Genomic DNA, 27,533 nt, shown 5'->3' on the forward strand with positions numbered 1-27,533 from the left:
ATATTATTCTGACTATGGGGGTATGAGGGAGGTAGAGTAGATATTTTTATATTTAATGCTGACACTGTCAGTCTAATCCACTCGGCTCCCAGTTCAAAGGATCGACAACCAGGATTTACAGTCCTAGAAAGCAGATTGGAGGAGTCAGGGTTTTGAGTCGAGGAACTGGCCCAGCCAGCTCACAGTACAGTAAAGACCGTAGTCAGAAAGCTCATGCACATATACAGAACGTGCAATCAGCTTTCAAGAGGCCAACTTGAATTCTAGACTTAGCCATGTCTTCATTTAAGTTTGAGGGTTTAATACAGGCATTTTCAGTTATGCAAGATCACAAAAATTTTTATCTCTGATGCTCCATTTCCTTAGTAACTTCATGGAAGTTTTACTCCCTTCCCAAACGAGGAAGTAAATCAAGAGAGAGGAAGACCAAAAATCCAGCAAACAAAGATCTAATGAAAGAAAATGGCAAAGGGATCACGGCGGAGGGCGATCTCAAGGGTGACAGTAGAGCAGCAGATGTAAAGAACAACCAGTCCAAAGGGGAGGAGGGCAGATTGTTCCAGTAAAGATACTTCAAGAGGATGAAATTATTAGAAAACTTAATGTGTCGGACACATTACACGATCTGAAGACTTACACGACCTGAAGAACAGTTAGGGGACGAATCAGTGGTAAATATAAAAGCTAAGCAAACCAAGAAAAAAATACAACTCTAGGGAAAGCAAAAAAGGGCAGGAAAGGAAATGTAGTTATAGTATATACTTCATGTCTTATCTGTAAAAAAAATTATTATGTGGCCACCATAATGTACACGATGAATTTGGATCTGAAATAATTAGGATATAATAGATGACGGGGTGATAGGGAAACATCTATGTGTCTGGTAAATGTAGGAGGGTCAAAGAAAGTGATAACCTCATCTTCCAGGGTGTGAAATCAATAGATAATTCTTAAAACTAAAGAACCAAGAAGCTGCAACAAAAGCATGTTAAATGAAGTTGTGCAGGTAAATTGGAGCAGTTAAAAGAACTGGAGGTGCTTGCCTACAAGGAATAGGAAAAGAGTTTAGGCAGGGGAAAGTGGTATGAAGTGCTATTTTTGTAACAAGCCTAAGAGAAACATTTGCCTTTTAAAACTATGTGCCAGATTAACTTGACAAAAATTTAAATTAAGTGTAAAAAAAGGTCTTAAGAAAATGAAGAATGTTTCTTGACTGTTAGAAATGTCTTGTTTTACTAACAGTGTCCTATCACAATGTAGAATGAGTGAATATCTATTCTACAACGGTGCTTCAATGCTGGAAATATGCTATCTGGAAATTACCAGACAAGTTTGGTGTTGAACAAAAAAAAAGAAGGCAGAGGACAATCTATTATAGTTCCATGGGTAACAAGACACTGACAATTGACAAAATTGATAGTCTTTAATATAATGCCCAGAAAATTTGGTACAATAAATGTAAGTACTAAAAACTGAAATATATCCATATAATTCTATGGAAAAGTCCCACTCTTTTTGCAATCCTGAAAAACAGAGAACACATGGTTGCATTAGCTATTAAATATGTATGCAGAATTTCCATACTGTTCCATAAATTATTCATGTTTGTTTAAATATAAAAAATATTTCCCCCAAATCTTGTAGTAATACTCACTGCATTGTGCTCAATGTATATTTTAGAGCAATTTCCACCTCAAAATTCAGTGAAGAGAACTTCTTGTATCAGAATCTCTGAGCATGTTTGATGAAAATGCAGATACTGGACACCACCCCAGACCAAGAGAATACGAATCTCTGACATCTGAAAATACGCATTTTTAATACGCTCTTGAGAGATTTTTATAACATATCTGATATCAAATTTATACTGGATAACGCCCAGGATTTTTATTTATTTGATTGCTTATTTTTTTCTTTAATCTACAGCTTATAACATCCCTGTGTTCTCGACAATCACCTCTCTTCCTTCTCAAAATTTTTTCAAACCATTTATGTGATATTTATCCATATACTATACTTATATAGGTGTATATGTTTTTCCCTAAAACGAGATAAGTTACCAGAGACCCAGGGCAATATCATGCACATCTTTAAATTCACAACAAAATATCAGATATCCCCTCAAAAATGTTTGTTGAAAGAATTAATGTGAAAATGGATGGAGACATTGAAGAAAAAATATTGAATTTATAATTTTAACTTGCACCAAAGTTATTGGCAGAGAACAACCCTCTTCATCAGTTTTAGGTTGCCATATGAAGTCTAAGCTTTTAAATTTTTGTGGCTTTAGATATAAAATATGACTCAATCAAGTCTCAAGCTTTTCATTAGCCTAAATTTTAATTTTTACAACTCCATTGTAAAACAACTTAAAATGGTCTGCCTACCTTTTACCGTTCCTATGGCAGGTAGTACTGTTTGCCTTTTTCTAACTACAAATCATAGCATCTGTGAAATACTTTCTTAGACCTCAAGGAATTAACTGCAACAAAAGAAATTGATAGAAATGGAAGAGAGATGCCATGATCTTCATACAAAAGAGAGCATTGTGACCATGGGATAGAAGTTGAATTGAAAAATACATTAAATAGCTTTAAGCCAAGTAAGAATTTAGTCTCTGCCGCAATTGTATAATTTCTTTGATGCAATAAAATACTGTCATCTCAAGACTCCTTGCATAAATATACATGTACGTTGTATATTTTAATAAAATTCAAGTCATTCAACAAATGCTTCAGAATACAGTATAGATATACAGCATTTGAAATACCTCTTCCATTCTCTGAATACTACAAAAAATTTTAAGAACGAAAGTTTTCCTTAATTTTCTCTTCAGGTATATAAAACTTTATTTTGAAATAAATTTTCAAGTAAATGTTCACTTACTAAAATCACTCTAACACAATAAAATGGAAATGCACTACAATTTGTTGTAAAGATTTAACACTTTAAAAATCTTGAGTACATCCTGCCACTAATGTTTTTTTCTATAGGATTAGTGTTATGATCTTGCTTTAAGTATTTTTATTCCAGGTATGCTTCTTATTTTCTAAGTAAGAAAGTGACCAATGAATTTGAAACCTTGTTTGAAAGTTGGTTGGAATTTTTCTTAACCTGAACATAAAAGCAAATTTGGCATTCAGTTAAGGCTTTTCTTCATATGATATTAACAGTGAAATAACCTACTGGCATATGCCAGAAGGGATGGAAAAAAAATCTTCTCTCCCTCTCACTTCAATATTCACTGAGCCGCTTTGTTCTCCATATCTTGTATAATTAATAACTACTTTGGCAATCAGTCATGCATTCCTTAATGGCACCTCAGGCATCAAGTGGCCTTCCAACTCTCCCCACAGAAACCGTACACCCTTCTATGTGGCACACTGGCTGGTATATTGACTTAACTCTGGATAAGTCATTTATGAAATCACTATTTAGGAAAATGCATAGTTGGGTACAATGTTAACGTACTATTCTATATTAATATTTAATCTCTCAATATAGTTATTCAATAATGAGAATAAAAAAATTCAATATCCAAACAAGTGTCACTCATACATATTTTAAAAATGCATGTTTCTTAAAAAGTAAAATTATAAAAATAATAGATCATATTTGAAAACAACTTAATAAGAGATGAGTTCCACTGCATTCTGGCATTTAAAGTACTCTTCAGTTCATTCATCAGTTCCTCCCCCACCTTTATTGCAGGCAATAAAGAAAACAGGGCAAAAATATATGAAGTCAATTGCTATAGTGGCTATACTATCAATTTCTCTTAATCTACTTTTATTAAGTGGAAAAACAGTAAGTAAATTGTTGTAAATATATATTATCTTGGTAATTTTGATCGGAAACCTTAGATTAATACAATTTAAAATTATAATATTCAACAAAATCATTTAAGAAAAATCAGTGATGATTTAATCATTTTCATAATGCTAACCAGATTGGAAGAAGAGAAAGAAAATCCTCAGATTTCATAAACATTAAAAGAAAACATACTACAAGTAGCATTATGCCCAAGAAGAATAGTTCTATATATTAAGACTAAAACTACTAAAAGATTCGGATTAGGATTTGTACATTTTATTTAAGAAATAGGCAGAGTTTTTTGCAGCAATTTTCTAACAAGACCATGCAGTATTTTCTATATTTAAGACCATGAAATAAAACATTTAATAAGGTCTTTTGATACTGAAGGAAAAGATGATATTTTTAGCCTTTGTCGGTTTCTTAACATTTTAAATTATGGTGCTTATGCTACACTACACAGAGTAAAACATATATAATCTATTATAAATTACTCCAAAATTAAACAAGAAATTTTCTTTTCTTTCTAAGAAATCTGAAATGTGTTCTGGGCTCTCACTGTGTGTGGCCTCCAAGCAGAAACAAGCTTCTACTGTTTTATTTCAGTTTTGCTTCATTTCTTCCCAAACAATCTCTCACTGCTAATCTACCAGGCCTTTTTTTTTTAAGTGGGAAGGAAAAACAAAAATCAAAGATATTATTAACTCCTTAGGTACAATCAAAAAACCCGAATATAAATCATTTGGCATCAATTTACATAGATGTATTTTTCATTATTTATTAATGAGGCATGACTAGAGAATAATATTTCCATAAATAATTCTCTGAAACAGCATTAAAATACTAAAGTTTTAAATTTATGTAGTAAATCTAGCACTATTTTTTAAAAAACTATATCTAGCTATAACTTCAGGTAAATGTCTTATGCTAAAGTTAGTTTTAAAACTAAATTTAGTCTGACATGGAGAGATTAATTTTATTTATGTCTTATCCTAAGGTACCTGGGAGTCAAGAAAATGATACTCAAATCATAACATTATAAAGGACACTGCATATATTTATAAAACATTTATAAAATCTTTAAATGTTAGATTAACATCACTTTTTCAAAATAATGTCATCCCTTGTTAACTCTATGCTCTATTATTCATTAAGTGAGGGGAAAAAAGAGTAAGTAGATCATCCTGCAAGGGTAAACATAATTTTTAATGGACAACTGTGTAGCAAAAACTGCTTCTAAGAATATGAACTAAACTCTATCTAATATGTATTAAATTCTACCTCTAGGACACATGGTATCAGAACAAGGAGTATTAAAGATTGACCAGAATTAGACATACATTCATGCTTTTAAAGAAGGCTGCAGAGTTATCTCTACTTGTAAAATATAAAAAATTTAAAGCAAACTTTCTCCATAATTCATCCTAGGAAAAAAGTGATTAAACTCACTTAATTTTTCTCTGTATATGAATAGTTGCAAAATATTCATTGAGTTGATTATTAAAAAAGCTTGTAAGGCTGATTATACACATTAGTGGTTATAAAATCTTAAGTATGCAGTAATTTCTTTAGCTACAATGGATGTTCCACTAATTCTCCACCTCTCCCACCCCAAATAAAAGAGGAACAAGTGCAACTCTTTAAGTAGAGCAAGACTATGCCCTTGGTAATACAGCCCAATATGTAAAGACCAAAAGAATACCGTGATTCTACAGTTTTCTAGTTTATGAATCATCTCTATTGTGTGACATCGACAAAGGAAACATATAGTAAATGAGAGGTTAAGTACAATTTCGCATGGGTTTTAGACCACTTTAAGAGGAAATGGCTGAATTTCTAGGAAATCTCAATGAGCCGCTGCCGTGTGACTGGCATTTGTTAGGCACTCATAATAAACCTCAATGTAGGAAGTCAATAATAGGCACTCATAACAAACCTCAATGTAGGAAGTCAATAGTTTACTAAGGACTTGTGGTTAATATTATTTTTATTATGACAAAGTTAAGAAACCATGGTGGCCAGTGGCCCCTAAGCTCCTATTTTGCAGTGGTGGGTTTGCAATCAGTGAAATCATTGCCTCTGGGGAACTCGATGTGCTAATGAAGGTAGAGTCCTACATTGCCTAATTAGTGGCAAAAGGGGAAAAAATAGTATCAGAAATGATCAGGGGGCTTGGAGGGGCATTTGCCCCTACACAAATGCCACAAGAACTTTTAAGTCTGCTTGCCAAGAGACAAGGAATTTTAAGTCTGTGTGCCAAGAGGTGCACTTTCTTCCTTTAGGCTTTTATTCATCTGATACACAGATAAGATTAGGAACTAGTGGGGGGGGGGTACATGGAGGGAGGGATGTCATTTATGAATATACAATAATAATGCTAAACATTCTTCAAGACTTAAAAGCATGATCACTTGTCAAATTCTTACTCATCCCATCTTGTCCCTCTGCAGGCAGTTATTAAAAGTAGAATGAATGTGGCTATAGGTAAGGAGAGATATATGGAACCAATGCAAAGGACAGGTGAAGTGACAGATACACTGTTAAAGTAAATTTAAAGACAAAGAACCAAAGCTTGTAAAATTGTAAAATTCATATATTAATAATTTCTCCAGAAAGCAATCCCTAAAATTAACACTTATTAGGCAATGTAGGACTCTACCTTCATGCTGTTTCTTCCAGTCCAAGGCCTGCTGTTTCCCTAAACACAGTCAGATTAATTATAAGATCTATGCATTTCTTCACCTATCTCCATTATCTACAGCACAGTGAAGGTCAATTTAGTGGCCATGCAAAGCACGGCTTAATAGAAGCCAGAAGAGTTGACAACAGCCCAGTAAGATTCATATTTCTAATTTATCAAACTATTTCAATAACCATTTGAAAATGTACTGAATTACATTTTAGTGATGGGACCAGTGACACACATTTGACCTAAAGTCTCTCAGATGCAGTGTCTGGTCTCAATCACAGTAAATCTCTGGTATTGAGTCACACTCAGGTGCAGGGGCTTTTTAGGGCCAAGAGGATGTGTGGCACTTTCAGTAGATCTTTGTGGTTCTTCACCTCATCACAAGGCTCATGAATCTGATATGCATTTACAGATATACAAGTGTCAGTGAATCGTCTATTAGTTAAGCTGGGGTGACTGAGTTGTATGATCAATTCAGCATTTAATTATTATTCATTGAGAAACTATAACGTACTCAGAATTGAGTTAGGTTAATCTGTGTTTTTTCAGTCTTTAGATACTACATTTAACCTGCATAACTCCTTGGGTGACACAATCACATAACCTACATGGTCATAAAATCAAAGAGAAAATCAAGAAGAAAAACCCTTAGTGGTAGCATAGCATATAAACATTTTAGCTTTCATGTTTTATTCTGCAGCAGGATAGCATATTGCTATTTATATGCATTTAAATTAATATAATATAAAGATAGTAGCTAATTTAAAATATAAATAATCTCTTTCGTTTAACGTTTATATTTGTCACAGGTTTGAAACGAATAAAACCTTTGCTCTCATAAAGACCTACTACTGTTTTATACAAAAATTTAATTATTCCATATTTAAATATTTAAGAACCTTAGGTGTACTGACACCCAAACTGAAAGTGTGAACTCTATCAGTTTATGAAAGTATGGCTGTGGCTCCCAAGGCCAACTTAGGTCAAAAAAATTAAACTCATATGTTCTGTGAAGCAGGATACTGGGAATATATGTTAAATAGATTCTTATGACTTAATCAAGCAAATGATCACAGTATGAAAGAATTGCGTTCAATAGTGTTTTTAAAAATGTACATCCTTATCTACTATTAACATTTTTCATTTCTGGGTAAAAGTATTAATTTTATTAAATTTAAATTTAAAAATTTTTTAAATAATTAAATTAAGAAAAGTTTTGAAAATTATCAAAGGAAATAGCAGAGAATCTGTACTGGCAAAAAAATAATTCAGAATGGAATAGAGATATGAATATTTTAAATAACTGATATAAGAAAACTGAGCAAGATTCAAAATACAAACTTGTATAACATATTTTAGAGATATATCATTTAACTTCAATAATACACAATAAATCATTCCACTACTACTAAATGAATAATTATCATTTTCAAACTTCTGTTTGTGTTTTATTGTTTCATTTTAGCTGTATTTTCAACCAATACTTAAAATTCCTTCATTTAATCACTCACCTAAATAGTTTCCCCACAATCATGTTGCAGGTAATAAAAAAGGGAAATTTCTACTTAATGATATAGTATGAGTATAGTATTTGAAGTTAAATATTGATTCCATATTTTCTAATTTGCCTCATGAATTGCTGGCTGTTTGTGTGCTGTGTTTTTATCCCCAACAATAGCATACATTGTAAAGCATGCAGCCAACACCATTGCGTTCCCAGTGTGCCTATTAATTTACTAAATCTTTTGTCAAAATCATTAAAGAAATCAACTTTTTATAGCTTTTTAAATTGTAATATTATTGATCATCTTTAAAAGGTATACTAGACAACATCATCATATTTGTATAGAAACTTCTGAATTACTATTATAAGTAGAATGTCATAAAAATAGCAAAAATGTTTTCAATATTTTTGTTGTAGTACAACAAAGATACAAACGTTTGAAAAAATTCATGAAGTACAAGAACACTACAATTAAAATTCAATACACAATTATAATTTTTTAAAAGTTGACAGATTTCTTAAATTCCAGCTAGAATTTCAAAAATTCCTTTGTAGGGCCACGAATATTATTCAAACAGGATAAATATTAAGTTGGAAAATTGAGATAACTACTTTAACTATATATTTTACTAATATATTGATTTGAAAATAATTAATATTTAATAAGTTTGCTTTTCTCCAAGAAAACATAAAAGTAAAAATGTTATGGACATAACATGTTTATAAATAACACATCTAAAAAAAATTTTGGTAGGTACAGAAAGGAATGATGCCACCTTAAAGGGCAAAAAAAAAGTAAAAGATCACATGAGAGTGAACATTTAAGGCAATATACACATAACTTTAGTTAAAATGGTATTGATCTCAAATAGTGCTGGCTTTCTAACTCTTTGATGTATTCATTTTTAAATCTCTACATACATTTGAAAATAAGGATACCACAGTATTGTGTATCCTTCAAAACTTACATATTTAAAATAAGAGTAACTTTAGCAAAATACGAAAGTGTCATATAAGAAATAATCACCAAAGATACTAGAAAACTAAAATTATATTTTATTATTTAATATGACTGAAACTAGAAATTAATTCAGAAAGACACTACAGAGTCCAAATTTTGATGGTGATCCCTAAATAAGAGGGTAATTAATAGCACAGTTTCATATTTTTCTCAAAAGAAAATCCTTATATAATTTCCCATCAACACTGAAATACCAAGTCAGTGAGTTGGGGGATGAAGGGTATGCTATAAGCTTATAGTTAAAAAATATATATTTTATTTCATTTCATTGGTTAAGGTATTTAACATTGCAAATGATTTACAGTGACAACATTTAAATTATTTGTGAAAAATACAGTGACATTTGTGGGGGAAAAAAAATCCAAGCTAGGGAAAGGTTCTTGCTTTTTGTTTTTCTAAATCTCATGTTTAAAAGGGAAAATCAAGTAAACAAATAGCTGACCCAATTAAATAAGTGGGCTTCAAAGTGCTACTTACTGGCATGACAATGTTGTAGTGGATGCAGAACCCGGGTTCAGAAGGAAAATATTCATCAGATACAAATCTTATCCTGATTTGATTTCCTTTAGAAATCTGTTTTCCCGGTACAGCACCAGAACCACACCAGCGCCCTAAAATAGTTCCATCACTGGGCTCCTCAACTTCTACAAAATCATACCTGTAATGAGACAAAGAGAAAAGAGACATAAAGTCCTAATATGGAGTTTTGGTAATTCAAATCCCATGGCTGTGGATGCAATAAATCAATAGATCACAGCAATGTGTTAATCCCAAATTTACCTGGGTAAATATAATTAAACATCTCAAAGAAGAGACACAACTAAAAATGACTTCTCAGTTGAAGAAATATGAATCTTCTAAGCCTTCTAGATTTGCTATTAACAAATTCCAATCACTGAACAGCCATCTTAAAACTTAAACATTTTGTACAGAACAAGCATTCCTAATGTTTGATTCATGAATTATTCAATGTAATTTCTATCTGGACATGACAGTCTTAGGCCAACCTTAATTTCTATTATTATTGCCCATTGCTTTCTAACAGTAACTCTTTCATCCTAGTCAAGCTCCTTGGGTCCCTTTCCCCTGGTATTGCAAGCTTTCTAGAGCCACTTCATTATATACACATCCTTCACATCTCACTTTGAATGCACTGCCTCTGTGAGACCTTCTTGGGTGTTCTCAGCTCACTGTCATCTTTGTCTTTTTGACAAGCACATATTTTTAATATTAACCATATACATGTAAGTGACCTATCTTCTTAGTTAGGCTGTTAAATCCTTGAAGAAAGGAATAAATTCTTACATATTTCTATTTTACACTGCACTACACACATCTTAAACATAAGGAATAAATGATTATTTGTTTTAAACAAATGCCAACTTTGGTTTGGAAGGTTTAGATCAGTGGTAGTCACTTAAAGAAGTATAATCCCATGAGAGAATGTTTCAGTAATTTGTAGAAACATCTTAAGTTGACCCAATGATTGGGGGTGAAAAGAGCACTACAAAATGTAGTAGGTAAGGCCCAAGAATGGTTAATATTGGAAAATCCCCCAAATGAGTATTTGCCCCACGTCCCCATGCCTTTCAAATATTTCACAGGGCATTTCATGTAGGTGGAATTTCTGCTATCATTCATCTGAGTCTGGAAGCTAACATTGTCTCATGTATAAACACATATATGATTTGTACTGCTTTAGCTTAAGCTGAATTTTCCAGAAATTAAACTATTAAAAAAATTGAGAAAAGTTTCTGTATTTTGTTTGGAGCTTTACCAAAAGTTATTCAATATTTTGGGAAAACATGTCACCAACAAGAACAAGGGTTATACTATTTGCACTATAATTAAAACAATGAAACAAACAAAAAAGTCTAAATTCAGTAGATTTTGCCAGAGAAGCAAAAATATATGTTTTATGTAGTATTGAATTTGCAGACGAAAACAACAAGCTTTCAACAAGAAAAAAAGGACATAAAGTACATAATGAAATAATCGTAAATCTTCCTCCTAAAGAAGTATCCAGAACTCTCATGGCATGTAGCTTTATCTGTCGTCTTGGCCTTGTTTTCTCATCTATAAATTGAAGATAATCCTACAGAACTCACAGGGATATTTTAAGAAAGAAAAAATGGGACAGCACATGTGCAGTGCCTAAAATATTGTGGGCACAGAGTTACCCATGAATAAACCCACCTCTATCCTGCATCCCTCCCAAAGCCCCCTTCCCCCAACACCTGCCTTTTAACATATCCTTGGGAGTTCGAAAGCAATAAATAAGAAACTACAAAGAGGAGATAATGTTTATTCTGTATCATATGACAAGCCCAGGGTTATAAACTACAAATGCATAAGCCAGCTAGTATAACCATTCCAGGAATTTTGGTGTATGTGTGCCTAGGGTGGGGAAGGGGGCGCTGGGCAGGGGTAGATAGAGCCAGATAGAACAGACTCAAGTAGATATTTCAGATCTACTTGGTACAAAAGTTGATAATTATCATTTTTATCACGTGGTAATTTTTATATCATGATTGTCTACATGTGAAACAAAGCTTCTATTCATAGAGTATCTGTTTGTTCTTTGCTTGGGAGGTAAACCTATCCGATGTGGGTCACCACTGCTCATTCAACAGGTATTTGTGAAGCACTGACTTGTTGCAAACTGCTGTGCTGGGTTCTCAGGATAAAAAAGATAAAACTATAGTTCCTTTGAGCTCTGAGTCCATAAAACACATAGATAAGAGCTCTAACGAGAGTGTGTAGGAAATACTGTGGAATACTGGAAGAGTAAGTGTAATTATATACAATGAGATTAGGGTCGATTTACAAAGGACTTGACATTTGGGCTGTCAGTAAGTACTGAGTGACCATGAGTAAAAAAGGATGGAAATGAAAATTCTGGTGAGAAGTATAATATATGAGATGTAAGAGAGGAGAGAGGGGGCCAGGCATGGTGAATCATGAATAGAGGACAGGAAACAAAGAAGTAGATGGGGATCAAGCTGAAAATATAGGGGTAGGTAAGAAGGCCTTGATATTTCAGAGTAAGATGTTAGAATAATACTTTGTAGATCAATGTTGCAATAGATGGCACAGTTTTAATAGGCCCTATGTCTCTTAAAATTCTAAGTGAACATTTTAAAAAATGAATTTCAAAGAAAACCTGGATTTCTGCCTTTTTTTTTTTTTTAATTTCAAGATCTAGTAATACTGAATATCATTAGCTTTAGTGTGACTCCATGAAGGTTGATCTCCAGATCTGATGTCAGCTCCAGGAAAGGAGGTACCTTTATTTAATTTAATGTCTTATCTCTAGCACCTACATCATGCCAGACACATGGTAAACCCTGAATCAGTATTTGGTGAGTGAAGGAATGAATGTGTGCCCTTCGTAGCAACTGAGGTTGAGGCAAAATGGCAAAAAATTTAGATGAGGCATGTTCTTTCTAGTTTTTAAAAAATTCTTATCTACTTTCTATGCTTTCTGTATATACTTGGATCTCTTTATTTATTTACATAATTTGCCCCTGTAGGCTTATGAGTTTGCCACCCTCGCAGTTTACCAGGCAGAGCCCTTGGAGGTTTTCAGTGAGAGGAGTAACATAGACATAGAATCATCATATAATTGAGGAATGCCAGGAAGCAACATTTCAAGTGTGGGTCAAAAGAAAAGATCCTTTAATAAAAGCATCCTGAAAAAGAGTGGTTGGGAAAAAAAACCATCGTGAGTGATGGCAAAGAGGCTCATGTGAGAGGGAAGGGAGGAATTTCCATCGGAGCAGAAGCGGTCAGTAGTGCCAAGTGCTGAAGAAAGATCAAAGACGAAAACGGAGAAGTATCCACTGGATGTGGCCATTATGATGTCATTTTCAACAAAATGGTTGGGAGGAACACATTGAATTAAAAAGATTTTTGAGACCATTTTCAAAATAACTATTACAATCTTTCTAATATGGAAAGAATCCTAAGAGAAAATAATATCATGTTTGGGAAACATTAAATTAACAGCTTAGATAGGTATTTTACTACACATGATTTTCTTTTTATTTCTGTTTAAAAAAAAAGGAACACCATTATGTGTTTAGCTGATTTGTAACTTCTTTAAAAGAACTTAAAAATGGTTTTTGACCACACATAAGAATATCTGGATCATAAATGTTAGGAGTTTATTAATGAACAGCAAGTCTTAACTTTGGCCTTATGCAAAATCGCAGTCTTACAAATAAGAAAAAGGTGATGAGTACATTACGACTTATTCATGAAGATTTTCTACTGATTTTGATGCCATTTAAAAAATAAACATAATCTTTATAACAATTTCTGGATTTATAGCTAGACAGCTGGCAATTAATCCTTACATGCTCATGCAAGTCTGGTGCATGCATTTACCATAGTGTTTTAAAAAATCTATATAGCTTTGCATTCCACTAAGGTTAAATGAAATGAACATATAAAAAAATACCATATTCTTTGCTTATAAAGCAGTAGAATTTAGCATATGCTACTAACTGGTTCATGGTACATTAAACATTTCATTTTTTCAGAACCGATGTCATACAAAAATGTAATTCTAAAATTCATCCAATTATTCTACCATTAATTTTTATGGTTATCCTCAACAACTATTAAGATGTCTATAAAATGTAAAAGTATTAATGAAATCATTATTTACTAAAGCTTAGTTTGTTCTCTTAATCAAAACAGTAAATCTCCTTGCTAAGGGATATAATTACACAAATAACATTTCTTTTTACTGAAATCATATTCAAGATCATGTAAAATCAGACCAACTGATGATCTAACTGGAAGTATCCTCATGCCTCATTATTGATAGCTTATCTTCAAAACACCAACCCCCCTAAAAGCAACCCCCCAAAACCCCGCGATTGCCACTTGATCCATATTTTCCTTTCAACTTGTTCGAGAGTGAAGAGTGAGGCTGGAAAAAGAATAATGCATTAAATCCAGTCTTCTTCCCTTATAATTTGAAATTTTTCTATTTTCTGACAGGATGCCATTTGCAGAATATGGGACTCATAGCAGAAGTTGGTTGGTTGATATATTTTAACATAGCTCAAAAACATCGAGTAGAAAATGAAGAGAGAACACAATGATGAAAAAACATATCTGTAGCCACAGCCACATGAAAGGTAGATAAAAAAACCAAGCAATGCTGACACATAAAATTGAAATCACAAAATATAACCATCCCTAAATTCAGAAATGTATGCATGCCTAGGTGACTGTTCTGGAGACATGGTAATCCTTATAATACACCCTCAGGTATTAATTTCCAATGTGCATAATTGCCCACATCAGTATTTAAAGGATTTACTAAGCCTATTTTATGGGCCAATCAAACATCACTTTCTCAGGGCAACATGATACAGAGCAAACAGCACTAAGTGGTTTATAATGATCACTCCCTTTCTCTAACATACCCCTGGGGACCCATGGAGAATTTATGTTCTTTTATGTTTAACAAACAAGTCTGGCATTGTAGACAAAATTTTGGTTCTCGTGTGGGAATTCAAAAAACCAAGAGGACATGAGGACTGCTTTCTCACTCCTAAAAACTGTAAGGAGTATACAAAGAAATAAATTCACTGGTAAACATAATTGTCAGACACCCAGCTTCCTTCAACAAAAATAAACCGACTCTGCAAACAGGCTGTTCCTAGTTCATGCTAACTAAAATCCTGCCAATTAAATACTCCATGAATTATCAAACCTGTCGGTAGTGTGAAACCCTGCCAACAAATGAATGTGGATTTTAATAAGGCCCAGATCTGCACATGTCAAATGGAGTCTGAGCTTGTTGGAAAAGGTAATAAAATTAATAAGATGACAATTATTCTATAATGTATACTTCAGTTTGGCAGAATGCAACTCATACACAGAAATGGAAGTTTTAGACTCCTATTTGGACACTAAGGTGCTTATTTGTGCTTTCACTTATGTTAAAAATAATTTTTTAAATAATATATTTATTAAGTAAGTGATTACTATGTGGCAGGCACTTTTAGGTGCTTTTTATACATTAACTTATTTAATTCTCACAATAACCAGAAAAACTTGATGCTATTTTTGTGCCCATTTTACAGGTTATAAAATATGAAGATAGAAAAGGTAAGTAACTTGGCCAGTGTCACACAGCAACTAAATGTAAAGCCAAGGCTTCAGTTTTAGAAGTCACACGCCAGAGCTCATGCTCTGAAGTATTAAGCCATACTGCTCACTATATTTAAAATATGCCTATAAAATTCTAGTCACTTTATTCTGAGGCCTAACTGCAGAGAATTTGTGTCTTGATTCAAATTGGCCAAATGATCTTGTTCAATGGCTAGAGAAATACTGAGGGTCATTACAAATAAAGATGACCAGTCAACTTAGTAATTTGGGCATATAAATTTTATAGATATTTATTTTAACTAATTTGGTAATATTTATTATCAGGTACTCTAAATTCTTTATGGAGAATTATATACCCATGTAGAAAATGTGTAAGTCAAACCAGCAAGCATGCTTCATGGGACTAACACCACACGATGAAGTAATTTTCATGAAAATAGGAAAGTTTTACCTCTATGAAATGGTTAAAATTACACATGGTGGGAAATTGATAGTTTAAAATTTTATTACTTATTACTAAATAAACACATTGCAAATAAGTTCAACGTACAAAGCTAGAAAGATTATGCAAAATGAAAGAAAATATAAGGTGAAAATTAATGAAGACAAAAGCTATAAGAGATATAATCAAAAACAAAATTAAAACTCAGAATTAAAACCAAAAGCTAGTTCTCAAAAAAGAGAGAGAAGAATGGGGAGCAATAATCAGCCACAATGTATATCGACAAAATAAAATTAAAAATAAATAAATAAATAAATAAATAAAGAAAGAAAGAAAGAAAGAAAGAAAGAAAGAAAAGAAAAGAAAAGAGAGAGAAGAGAGAATGAATCAAGAATTTAGAAAGCTAGCAATGGGGATGAAGATATAATCACAGATAAGAATGTATTTAAAATTTGTAAGCATATTTTATGTAACTTTGTGCTAATTAAATCAAAAAAGCTAGATAAAATGGATGACTATGAAAGTGTAAGTTATCAATATTTACTGACAAAGCAGAAAAGGTGAACAGACTAATAACTCTAGAAGAAATTTAATAGATTGTCAAACACTTATCAATAAAAGGGATGCAATGACATGGGGAGCAAAAATTCCAAAAAAATTTAATCAAATACCATTCATCAGTGGGTTAAAAGACATTTTATGATCACTAATAATGGGTTTAGTTCATGAATATGAGGATAAATATAGGAATGACCCCTTATAATATTAAAACTATATGATGATATTAATAAATGTTGAAATAATACAAAATCAACTACTGAGAAAAAACCTGAGTAAACTGTGAATAGAAGGAAACTTTCAAATCATGGTAAAAAATTATTTAACACAAACTAACTGCAAGCATTATATAAATAAAATTAAAGTCATTCTCATTAAATTTGAACAGAGATAGGGCTAGCCATTCTCACCACTATTTTTCAACATTTTGGGGGGAAGCTCTAGCTGATTTAGAAATAGAGGAAAAGAAAAAAAGTTGCAATAGAAATAGAAGAGAAAAACAATCCTTAGTTGATGATAGACTCCCTTGAGAACATATTATAGGGAGAGGGTAAGCACAGAGGCTGGAAGAGTTTGGCAATAATTCAGGTGTGAGGTGGGATGGCTTGTAGTATGGTATGGGAGGTGGGCATTCTCCAAAAAGTAGTTACATGCTGTGCATATTTTTAAGGGAGATCTGACAGGAGTTGGTGTGGGGTATGAAAGAAAGATAGGAGTCAAAAATGACTCCAAAGTTTCTGGCTTTTAAAAACTATGTGGAACTAATAAGCAAATTCAGTAAAATGACTGAATATAAGATTAATGTACAAATATCAATAGTTTTTCCTTATTACAGGAAAAAAGCAAATTGGAGAAAAAAATGCCTTTCACAGTAGAATATAAAAAAAGCATAGTAATAAATTTAACCAATAAAGTATAAGTACTATATGAGGAAAGACATACAATATTACTAAAAGACAAAAAGGCATAAATTTATTTTTATCAAAGTCCCAATAAGGCTTCTAAAATATTTGTATAAAATAATAATCATTATAATATAGCAAAATACTTCATAATCATCAACTCATCCCACCTTCAAAACTGACCTCATCTGGCTGCTATTATTATAATACCCATTTCTGAGGTACAGAGAGGTTATGTAACAAGGCAAAAGTCATACAGCAAAGAGCAATAGAGCTGGGTCAGAAACTGAGCTCCAGGCTTCAAATCATGTATTCTTAACCACTACATGATACTGTCTCTGGTTACACAGGACACAGCAGAGAATCGTCCAGCCCAAAACATCACTATTCATAACTCACTGTTGAGAATTCTGACTTAAACTCTCCAGATCCTCATCAACTCACACAAAATGGGAAAAATATTCATTAACTTTTAAGATTGTAGTGACGATTAAATGAAGAGAGAATGTACATGACGTGTTTAGCATAGTGCCTAACAATAAGTTGCCCAATTTAAGTGTTAGGTTTTTGAATTTTATTACTGCATCCATATATGTAACGCATGGAAGATTTCACCCCTGTGGAAGAAGAGACCCCAAAACTCCACACAGTGATAATTTGCACAAATCACTATATTTTTTCATTACATTTTAAAAATTTATTTTAATTGGCATTAATAATTTTGTGAATTTATGAGGTACAATGTGGTGTTTGGTACACTGTTGGTGGGAATATAAACTAATCTGCCATTTTGGAAAATAGTATGGAGGTTCCTCAAAAAACTAAAAATAGAAATACCATATGATCTAGCAATCCTACTTCTGGGTATATACATAAAGAAACTGAACCGGTATGTTGAGTGAGAGATATCTGCACTCCCACATTCATTTCAGCATAATTCACAATAGCTAAGATATGGCAGCAACTATGTGTCCATCAACAGATGAATGGATAAAGAAAATGTGATATATACACACAACAGAATCCCAGACAGTCCTAAAAAAGAATGAAATTCTGTCACTGTGACAACATGGATAGAACTGGAGGGCATTCTGCTAAGGGCAATAAGCCAGGCACAGAAAGACAAATGCTGTGTGATCTCACTCATAACGTGGACTCTGTAAAAGTCAATCACATAGAAACAGATAAGGGGGCTGGTTAAGAACAGACCTGTGGGAGTAGCTGAATCTAACCTGCCTGGATCTATGTAAGCATATACATGTTGCTCCTTTTCTTTCAGAAGATAGATTCATCAATATTGCAAAAAAACTGAGTACTTAATTTTTGTGTCTGAATTTGTAAAACATAAAATAGGCACAAAACCAGTAACAACATTATGATTGTTCTAAGAATTCTGAGTTCATGTATAAAAAGCACTCATCTACCTGCTCAGCATTTCTTTCCAAAGACTGATCAGCTCCTGAAATGTATGCCTTCCTATCCTCAGTCAGCCGCTACCTTGAAATAATGCCAAGATTTAGGGAGCTAATGTTACTATGTCAACTGAAAGATTGTTCCGGAAACAAGGTATAAATAGTATTCATATATCTCTCTACTCTACGGATCAGTCCCCGTTTTCCTCATTATAGTCTACCTTATAATAAGTTTTACCAAAAAATCTCATTAACATGTAGGCCCCTCTGGTGTGATGCTTTGTGGTGTGCAACTGTTTAAAGAAATGCATATTTTGTGAGTGAGTCATGATTAAATTAGTCATAATTAAATAACAGTTCATATAAAGGACAGACAAAATACCTTTATTATATGCGCCAACAACTGAATCACTGCATTACTGAAAGAAAGTTTAAGGAACTAAATTTAAGAAATAAAATGAACATTCTATACAGACATAAGCAAAATTTTTCCCTCAAGGATGAACATGTCATTTCCCCTCCTGCTTTCAACACACATGGTATGGGTAAGGGTGCAGTGTTGCAGTAGAGGTAGGTAGCTACAGGAAAAGGAAGGGTAAGTCTTCCTCCAAAGTATTCCAACTACTGAGTTTAGGTTACCCAGAAATATTGAGATGGGAATGCATATATCAAGGCTTATTTAACCGGCATAAAAATTTAAGGTAGGAAGGGCTATGAATATACTCTCTCACCTACCCACACCAAGACTGTTCCACCCATAGTTTATGGTCTACCAGAAGGCACACTACGGGCTGCTGCTTCTGTACACTATTTTCCCATCAACTAAACTTATCTCCTTTGAAACAGCTGAATTCCGTTGCCTAAACATATCCATGAAAAGACATGCCCCCATGACCACAGCGGTATGATTCTTTCAGCTCAATAAGCAATTTTTGATGACTGTGAAGGAAATTATTTTCTGTTTAAAGTGAAGATGAGTCAAATTTTTATCATTTTTTCATTAATCAAGACATCTTTAAAGTATTTACTATAGGTTAGGTTCTTTCATTTTTTATCTACACTATATCTTTGCTATGTTTTCAGATGGCAAGTTACTTCAGATATGAATTTAGCTAAAGCTGAAATATTTAAGTAGCATGATAATAAAATCTGGGCAGGGCTCATGTAATGCTTACCAAAGCATTTTCATACCTTCAGGACTGATTTTAAAAGAAGACATTTAAATAGCTGATCAGCAGCCTAAGGCATTTTAAAAGGCTCATCTGTTTAGTTAAATAAATTTACCTTTTGGTGATGTCTATGAAAATGAAAAAAAAAGAATTTCTTCTATAATATACCAAAGTGAAATGAAAATATTTTCCCTTTAATGATATTAAAGAATTTCCGGTACAGTTCCTGAATATGGCTGGTTTAAAAAAACACAAAACTCTAAGTATTTATTTTGAGCTTTTATATTTATTCAGTATCTATTTCATAATGAAATGGTTTCTCATAAACACATCTGAAAAAATACTCTCAAAATTTAAAATAAATTTCAGGTCATCCAAAATAATTCATTTTTCAAAATATGACTTCAGTAAGAACAAACCCACAGACTTGGACTTTGACAAAGGCATAGATGAGCAGAGCATTTCAACCCTGATTGATGACTAATCGATTATTTTAAGGAAATAGGTGTTCGATATGAAATGGCTCTAGGATTCAGGTTCCTCTTCTGCAAAATAAAGGACAGAAATAGATGATGTACAAGATCATTTTTAAAAATCTTTTTTTTTTTTTGGTTTTAGAATCTAATCACATTAATTTTGATATGTGCACTTATGTCAAAAAATAAGCAACCTAAGACACCTAACATGCTATTAGACCAAATCCATTAATACATTTTCAAGAAAATTTTATTATTTCCCAAGATCTATATAGCGCTGTTATCACCAAATACCATAACTCCGACAGGTAATATCCATGGAAACAAACATATAAATGTCAGTGTGTTACGAGGTCCTTAAAGACTTGTTATTAGGAGGTGAGGGAACAGCGCAGGGGCAAGAACGGTACAGGCTCCAATGCTATGAGGCGGTGAGGCTGCTTCCGCTGCAAATACGTCCTCCCTGCTCTGTCACTTAAACGAAACTCTTCGAAAGTGCTGACTGCTAAGTGGAGGAGACCTATGGCTACCACAGATTGCAAGTACACTCTTGCAGGACAAAATACTTTTTCTTATATAATGTGTACCACAAATCACACTTTAAAAGGCCGCCCTTTAGAAAATAAAAGCACACTTCAGAACACATTTGATATATGCTCCATCCCAAGCTTCTGATAAGAAATATATCCCCTACCCCTTATCAGATATAATATCAATCTGAGTAGTTCCAAGAAGTGATGATAGAATGGGATCCAGCATAAAGATGATGCTTAATAAATGAAAGAAGTTTTTATTACCTAATGAAAATTCTATTAGTTATCTAGACTTTCCACTTTTTCATTCACCTCTACTCTTTAAGTTGTAAAAATGTCCCAAACAAGTAATAGGAATTTTGACTGATTATTTGCTTCATCCACCTTTTCTTCAGTGATCAACATATAAATATATGTATATATGTATGTGTGTAGGTGTAGTTATGTATATAGGTTTATACACACACATATACACAGACAAATGTGTGTGTGTGTGTTGAAGGTATAGATTTTTAGAGTACAGGTAGAATAGGCAAAATTCTACTTACATCACTTTCACTTTTATATTACCTCCTAAGTAGGCCTGTATCTAGTCTAGGGATGCTCATTATCTAGCCATGAAATTAATCATTAGGAATAATTTAAACAACATACAAATATGCAGACTCCAGAGGCAGAATTAGGTAAAGCTGGTATAAATTCATAAAATAAAATAAAGTTTGCTTAGCAATTTTAAAACAATCAATCTTCACCAGAGAATGGGATTCTGTGGAGATTGAAATAGATTATTAGGTAAATTTAGTGACATATAGACACTAATAACATTTTCAAAGACTTCAAATCTTGACAAGATAAAAATAATTTAGCCTCTTTGGTGGGAAATTAGAAATCAGAGAAACAAGTCATCCCACCCATATCACATATTAAAAGTATGAAAACAACATTTTGATGCTTGTGTTTTTCTAAAATCATCACTTTTATTTCCAGTGACAAAGGATTTATGGGATATATGGGATTATATCTGCCAAAGAAACTGATTATTGAACGAGGATTTTGTTAAAAGACTGTCATTTCTCAAGAAACATAACAAAACAAAAATCTTCATATGAAAGGCAACATTTCGGATTTTTATATGATTCAATCACTGTAATAAGTCCTGCTAAGGCGATTACTTCATATTTTGCGGCATGAAAAGGGAAATAAGAAATACTAGGCTTAATGCCCACTTGGCTAAATCCACCTTCCTGGGCAACATCCCTAGGCAGGGATTATTTGGCCCGAGGTTTATTTTATTTTCCTCTTCTCACTTTTAAACTTTTCCTCTTGCTCTTTATTTATTTCTTTCCTTATCCTGTTAAAATTACCCCTTCAAGGTGCTTTAATATCCAGGATTCCTACCATATCCTTTAATAGGTTCCTGTGTTACCAGAACTGTTTTTAACAGTTTCAAATGTATCACTCACTTCCTTTCCTCTTTTGCTCCAGATGTTTTCTCTTAGTTTCTCGCTCCTTGACAGAAAAGGTAGGATAGCTTTTAAATAAAAGCCATTATTATCAGATGCCTTCTACTCATATATTCAGACATTTTTATCTACCCCCTTATTCTACTGAGCCTCAGTTTCCCTGTCTGCAAATACCAAGAATCAATCATGAATTTCACTTCTTCATTTTATTAATCTTATAGACAAGAAAATAATAAAAATTAAGTACAAAAGTTTTAAATAATTTGGTAGTGTGAGAATCCTCCCATTAATATTACTTTAGAAATTTAATAGAACCAAATAGAAACCAGTAGTTCAGAAACTTATCTGAAAAACTGAGGTCCAGCAACAAGTGGCCATCTGTGGCAATTTGTGTACTCTGATTTCAATTATTAAGCTGTTTATATAATCATTTAAACTAGAGTTTTAAGATATAAAAAATACACATTTAAATGTTTTAAAAATATTACATAGTGAGAACAATTCCAAAAATAAATTTAAAACATAAGTTCCTTGAAGGCAGGAACTAAATCTTTTTTTTTTTTTTTTTTTATCTCCATGTCCCCAGATCCTATCTAGTATGAGTCACTATGGCATGAACATCGAGCCATTCCATTTGGTTGATAGGAGAACTAAAGTACTTCAAACTGTAAAGAAAGATAAAAGATAAAGCAATGTGCATCTTCTCCCTGTCCCTACAGCGAACTTCAGTTCAGGGATCTGATGAAACACAGACAGCTTTCCATCCTGCTTGTGGGCCTTTGGGCAACTGAGTAATTGTGGGTTACTTAGGGCTTTCGTCATTTTGAACCTCAACCTGGGCGAGACAGCATATTTCACCAGATGGCAAATATGATCACATTTTTCGGTACAGCAGCTCCAGCAATAATAGTCCTGTCATAGGTCAAGAACGTACTTTATATCACCAAGTTATGACTAATGGTTTCCAAGTACATACAGCAGGACATTTCATTGGAAATACTTAGAAACTGCCTAGTGGTAACTTTCAAAATATTGAGAACTCAGTATTCAATATTCAAAACGTTGATTGATTAAATCTCTTACTACCAATAATATTACCTTCACCACTTCACTTGGCATGCTTTCACTTCTCTTTCAGATTTCAGCTAAATAGGACCTCCTCGGAGAAGCCTTCTGTAAGTCTCACAGGCAGGGGTTGCAACTTCTTTGCAGCACGGTCCTACCACACCCACTATTATTTTGAATTATATTTTTTTGCATGCTTGTCCCCTTACTATTCAATGCTTTCTGGAGGCCAGGGGCCTGTCTAATAATCTTTGTGTCCCCAATATTTAGCATGGTATTTGGTCCACAAGGTGCAGGGACTAAATGACTGTTGAGTGAGGGAAGGATGGATGAATGAGTAAATTCACACATCCATAATATGGTAAGATACACATATATACAAATATATGTGGACAGACCAGGCAACCAAATAGCCATGATTACACATGTGGTGTTGAAATATTCCTATATAACCAATATTTATACTCTTGAACATTTTTCCTTTTTTTTTTCTAATTCTGGCTACTCACATTAAATACAAGCATGATTAATTTTCTCAAAAATAACTGCGAGTGGCTTTTTTAAAATGAGCAGACTAGATTTTATTCAGAGTAATAAATGACAATTTTTTTAGAAATTCATTATAACATTAACTATCCTTCATTTTCCTACAAGCTTGCCATGGGCATTTTGATTTGCTGTATTCATTTGGCCCAGTGGCTTAATACTGATTATATTTTGATTCTATGGTCTATGTTTCTTACTGTTTCTTTTTCAAACCTGTCTCTGACTACAGACATTATTAGATCCCATTGGAAATTCAACTAATTGACGACACATATTTAAATATCTCATCCTCAGTAGTGGTTTCTCTACTAAACAAAGGACTGGAAAAGCAGCATTAATTACATTTACTCAGGTAACCTCAGACCTTATGTTTATTATTGATCATTCTCTTTGATTATTTCACCTTTTTCAAGGAAGTAACAAGAAATACTGAAGATGAATTTTTTTCTAACTCTTCTCACCTCCTTTGTTAAACAGAAGATTAATGAATTCTGAAGTGATATATGACTAACTTTCTCCTTTATCACACACATCCTATAAATCATTACTTCAAATATTTAGGGCTGCCATTATGGAAAACAGTATTGACTTTCCTCAAACAACTACAAATAGAACAGCCATACAATCCAGCAGTCCCATTCCTAGGTGTATTCCTCCCAAAATGGAAATCATCACGTCAAAGGGATACCTGCATTCCCGTGTTTATCACACCTCCATTTACAATAGCTAAGAAAGAGTTGGAACCAACCTAAATGTCCATCGATAGATGACTGGATAAAGAAAATGTGGTATATAAACACAATAGAATACTACTGTGCCATAAAAAAGAACGAAATTCTGCCATTTGCAACAACATGGATGAACTTAGAGAAAATTATGTGAAGTGAAATATGCCAAGCACAGAAAGAGAAATACCGCATGTCCTCACGCGTAAGTGGGAGATGAAAAAAACACAAAAATAAACAAAAAATAAAAAGAAAGAAAGATATAACAATCACAATAACTTGTTGAACTTTCAAAAGTAGAGAACTGAGGCTACCAGAGGTGGGAAAGGGGGTGAAGGGGGCCCGGGGTCAGCCAGAAACGGGTAAAGGGCCATGAAAAATGATTTCATTGTGCAATGTTGAATATACTAATTATCTTGATTTGAGCATCACATATTGCACACAGGCATGAATATTCAATTCTGTACCCCAGAGACATGTACAGTCAATTATGTTTCAATAAAGAAATACATGTATTTTTGTCTGCTTCTTCTCTTCACACTGAAATCCCAGACCCTCATTAACGTGACACAGATTATTCCACTGGCCTCCATTACACATTTTCTTTCTCCTTCTCTGCACACAACCACATCTCTACAGCACCTCAAGGCTTATCTGTAAAAACAAGCCTTATTTTATCATGCCACTGTCTTAAAACAGACTGCTACACAAACAGGAAACACCACATACAAAACCATCAAAGGTTATTTATTTTCTTCCCTACCAAATCAGGACCATTAATGGTACACTTTTCATTTAAATTTAAAATATTTAATCCTGGTTGTAAATTCTTTGATTTGAGAGTTTGGTTCGTTATGAGCCTCTCATTGAGAAACTGATCCCTGTTCAGTGTGCTGTTCAAAGCAGATTTTGAGTCATCTGAGCTAAAGACCACATTATAGTGGGGAATTCATGAAGGCAATTACCAATTTTTGAAGTTTCTTGGCAGCCGGCCTCAAGATGACCTCCTACAAGATTGTGCATCGTTGTTCAGATTTCTGCACTTTCCAAGTATATTCTATTCCTCACAACATAGCAATTAATTTCAGATGATTTTGTTTCTTTTTTTGTTTGTTTGTTTCGCAAGCATAGGTATCTCTCGCTAGTTAAGATGTTCCCTGCGGGCAAGGATTATGTTAATGTTTCTACTTTGTCACTCAGGCTTCCTCACATCTAGTTGACAGTTCAGTAAGCACATATGAAATTACTGATTATAGGAGAGTAAATGCTCACATAACCTAACTGAAGTACGGTGAACCAGAGCATAATTAAACTTTAACTTTGTACCAATTTTAAAAGATTTAAGGACCATAAGTTCCTGTGAGCAGTTTTGGAATGGAGTTATATCCTGCAAACCAGTGACTACTTTTTTGCCAAGATCATCAAATAGGAAGTAAGTTGTTCATGTGATTATGACTGCATTACTTAACAATTTCCCTCTTTAGCAAGGTGTTATTTTTATTTAGTCTTATAACAAGCAGGAAAAAGTAATTTTTTATTTTTGCCAAGCATGTAACAGCCAATAGAGACAGTGATAATTCTATTCTTATAAAAAACTACACCCTAGAGATAGGGTGTAGTATTATATATGTAGTATTATATACATCTCTACTATTTACTAGCTTTTGGACAATTTTTATATCTTCTTTCAGCCTGTATGCTCCCTTGTAAAATGGGAAATAGTAACACCTACCACCATGAAGGGATATTGAAAAATTAGAGCTGCCGTGGGTAACCACCCTAGGTCAGGGCTTGGCAAATAATAGGTGCTCAATAAATGGTAGCATTTATTACATGGCATCTATTGCTTGGCTTCTCTAGTCAGTCTCTCGTTAACTTTAGAGCATAAGAAAATGAATGCAGAAAACGAATGCAGCTCGAATTGACAACTGAGATGCAGAGATGCAGACAGAAAGGTCAAGAAGTAGACGACATTTTGAATAGCCTCCATCATTCAGAGGTCAGCTTCCTGCCCATCTTTCTCTTCCCTCCCTCCTTCCCTTCTTTGTTGCTTTCTCTTTTTTTTTCTTTCTTTCTTTGCTTTCTGTTTTTGTGCTACATGGAAAACTTGGAATAGAATTTTGGACCTTCCTTTTTATCTCTTGGGAAATTCTTCCTATTAAAGACCTTAAGATATATGAACAAGTATCTGAATTTTGCTAAGTTTGAAAGAGGATAGTCACTATTTGTAACATGATGTCACACTATAGTAGCCACTTTTTTGGAAGTTCTTAATCTAGATAAATAGCAGGTAGACTGTGATGAGAGAGATTTTTTTTTTCTCAAAATACTCTAGAATAACAAGCAGGGCAGGCCTCATTTCCACTGAGATTATCTCCAATGCCTCAGCAAAAACAGTGCCTACCACAATCCCATGAAATAATTTTAGAAGCAATAAATTATGCCTGCTTCCATTTACACAAATATTTTGATATCATGAACTGGCTTGCTTATTCAAACTGACGGACTGAGATGGAGAGGTACACATAGAAAGGTCAAGAAGTAGATGATGTTTCTGAAGTTAGTGTGTGGGGTTTCTGGTGAGAAAGGAGTAGGGGGTTAAATCAGCTGCCATATGGGGAAACAATCTGCATCTCTCAGCAGACAGGGAGAAAAGCTTACTTGAGACTTGAAAATTTATTTAAGCATTTTCCAAGTGCTTAAAACAGCTAAGAGGAATAACTTTTCTGGGAAAAAAAAAAAAGGGTTTTGGGCACTGAAGTTTCAAAACGTATTGCAGGTAATGGGTAAGTCTACTACTTCATAACTACGAGCAGTATATAGAATCAAAAGAATTCTTGGTTCCACTTCATTTAGGAACGTTTCATGGTCTTGAGTTAAGAGTTTGAAAATGATACAAGAAACAACTAAATACTTTGATAGATTTCTAAGCAGTGAAATTTTCATCATATAAAACTTAGTGTAAAGGAAGAGACTCTTAAAGCTCAAAAATAGCCAGGAAGAAATAGGACTAGGTAAAATGTTATACTACTCAGAAGTGGGATGATAAAGAAATGGGACAGGGCTATGTTACAAATGTAGCA

At 33.4% G+C, this 27,533-nt stretch overlaps 1 protein-coding gene across 2 annotated transcripts in view; it reads right to left on the minus strand.

Annotated features, from left to right (window-relative positions):
• The window catches only part of PDGFC (platelet derived growth factor C), a 199,109-nt gene that overhangs the window by 44,348 nt on the left and 127,228 nt on the right, over nucleotides 1–27,533 (minus strand). For both annotated transcript variants that reach the window (XM_063108641.1, XM_063108640.1), the window contains one exon: nucleotides 9,505–9,685. In XM_063108641.1, coding sequence (XP_062964711.1) covers nucleotides 9,505–9,685 — 181 coding nt within the window. The remainder of the gene's footprint in view (nucleotides 1–9,504; nucleotides 9,686–27,533) is intronic.

The sequence above is a fragment of the Cynocephalus volans genome, chromosome 9 (genome assembly GCF_027409185.1).
Source record: "Cynocephalus volans isolate mCynVol1 chromosome 9, mCynVol1.pri, whole genome shotgun sequence".
NCBI lineage: Eukaryota > Metazoa > Chordata > Mammalia > Dermoptera > Cynocephalidae > Cynocephalus > Cynocephalus volans.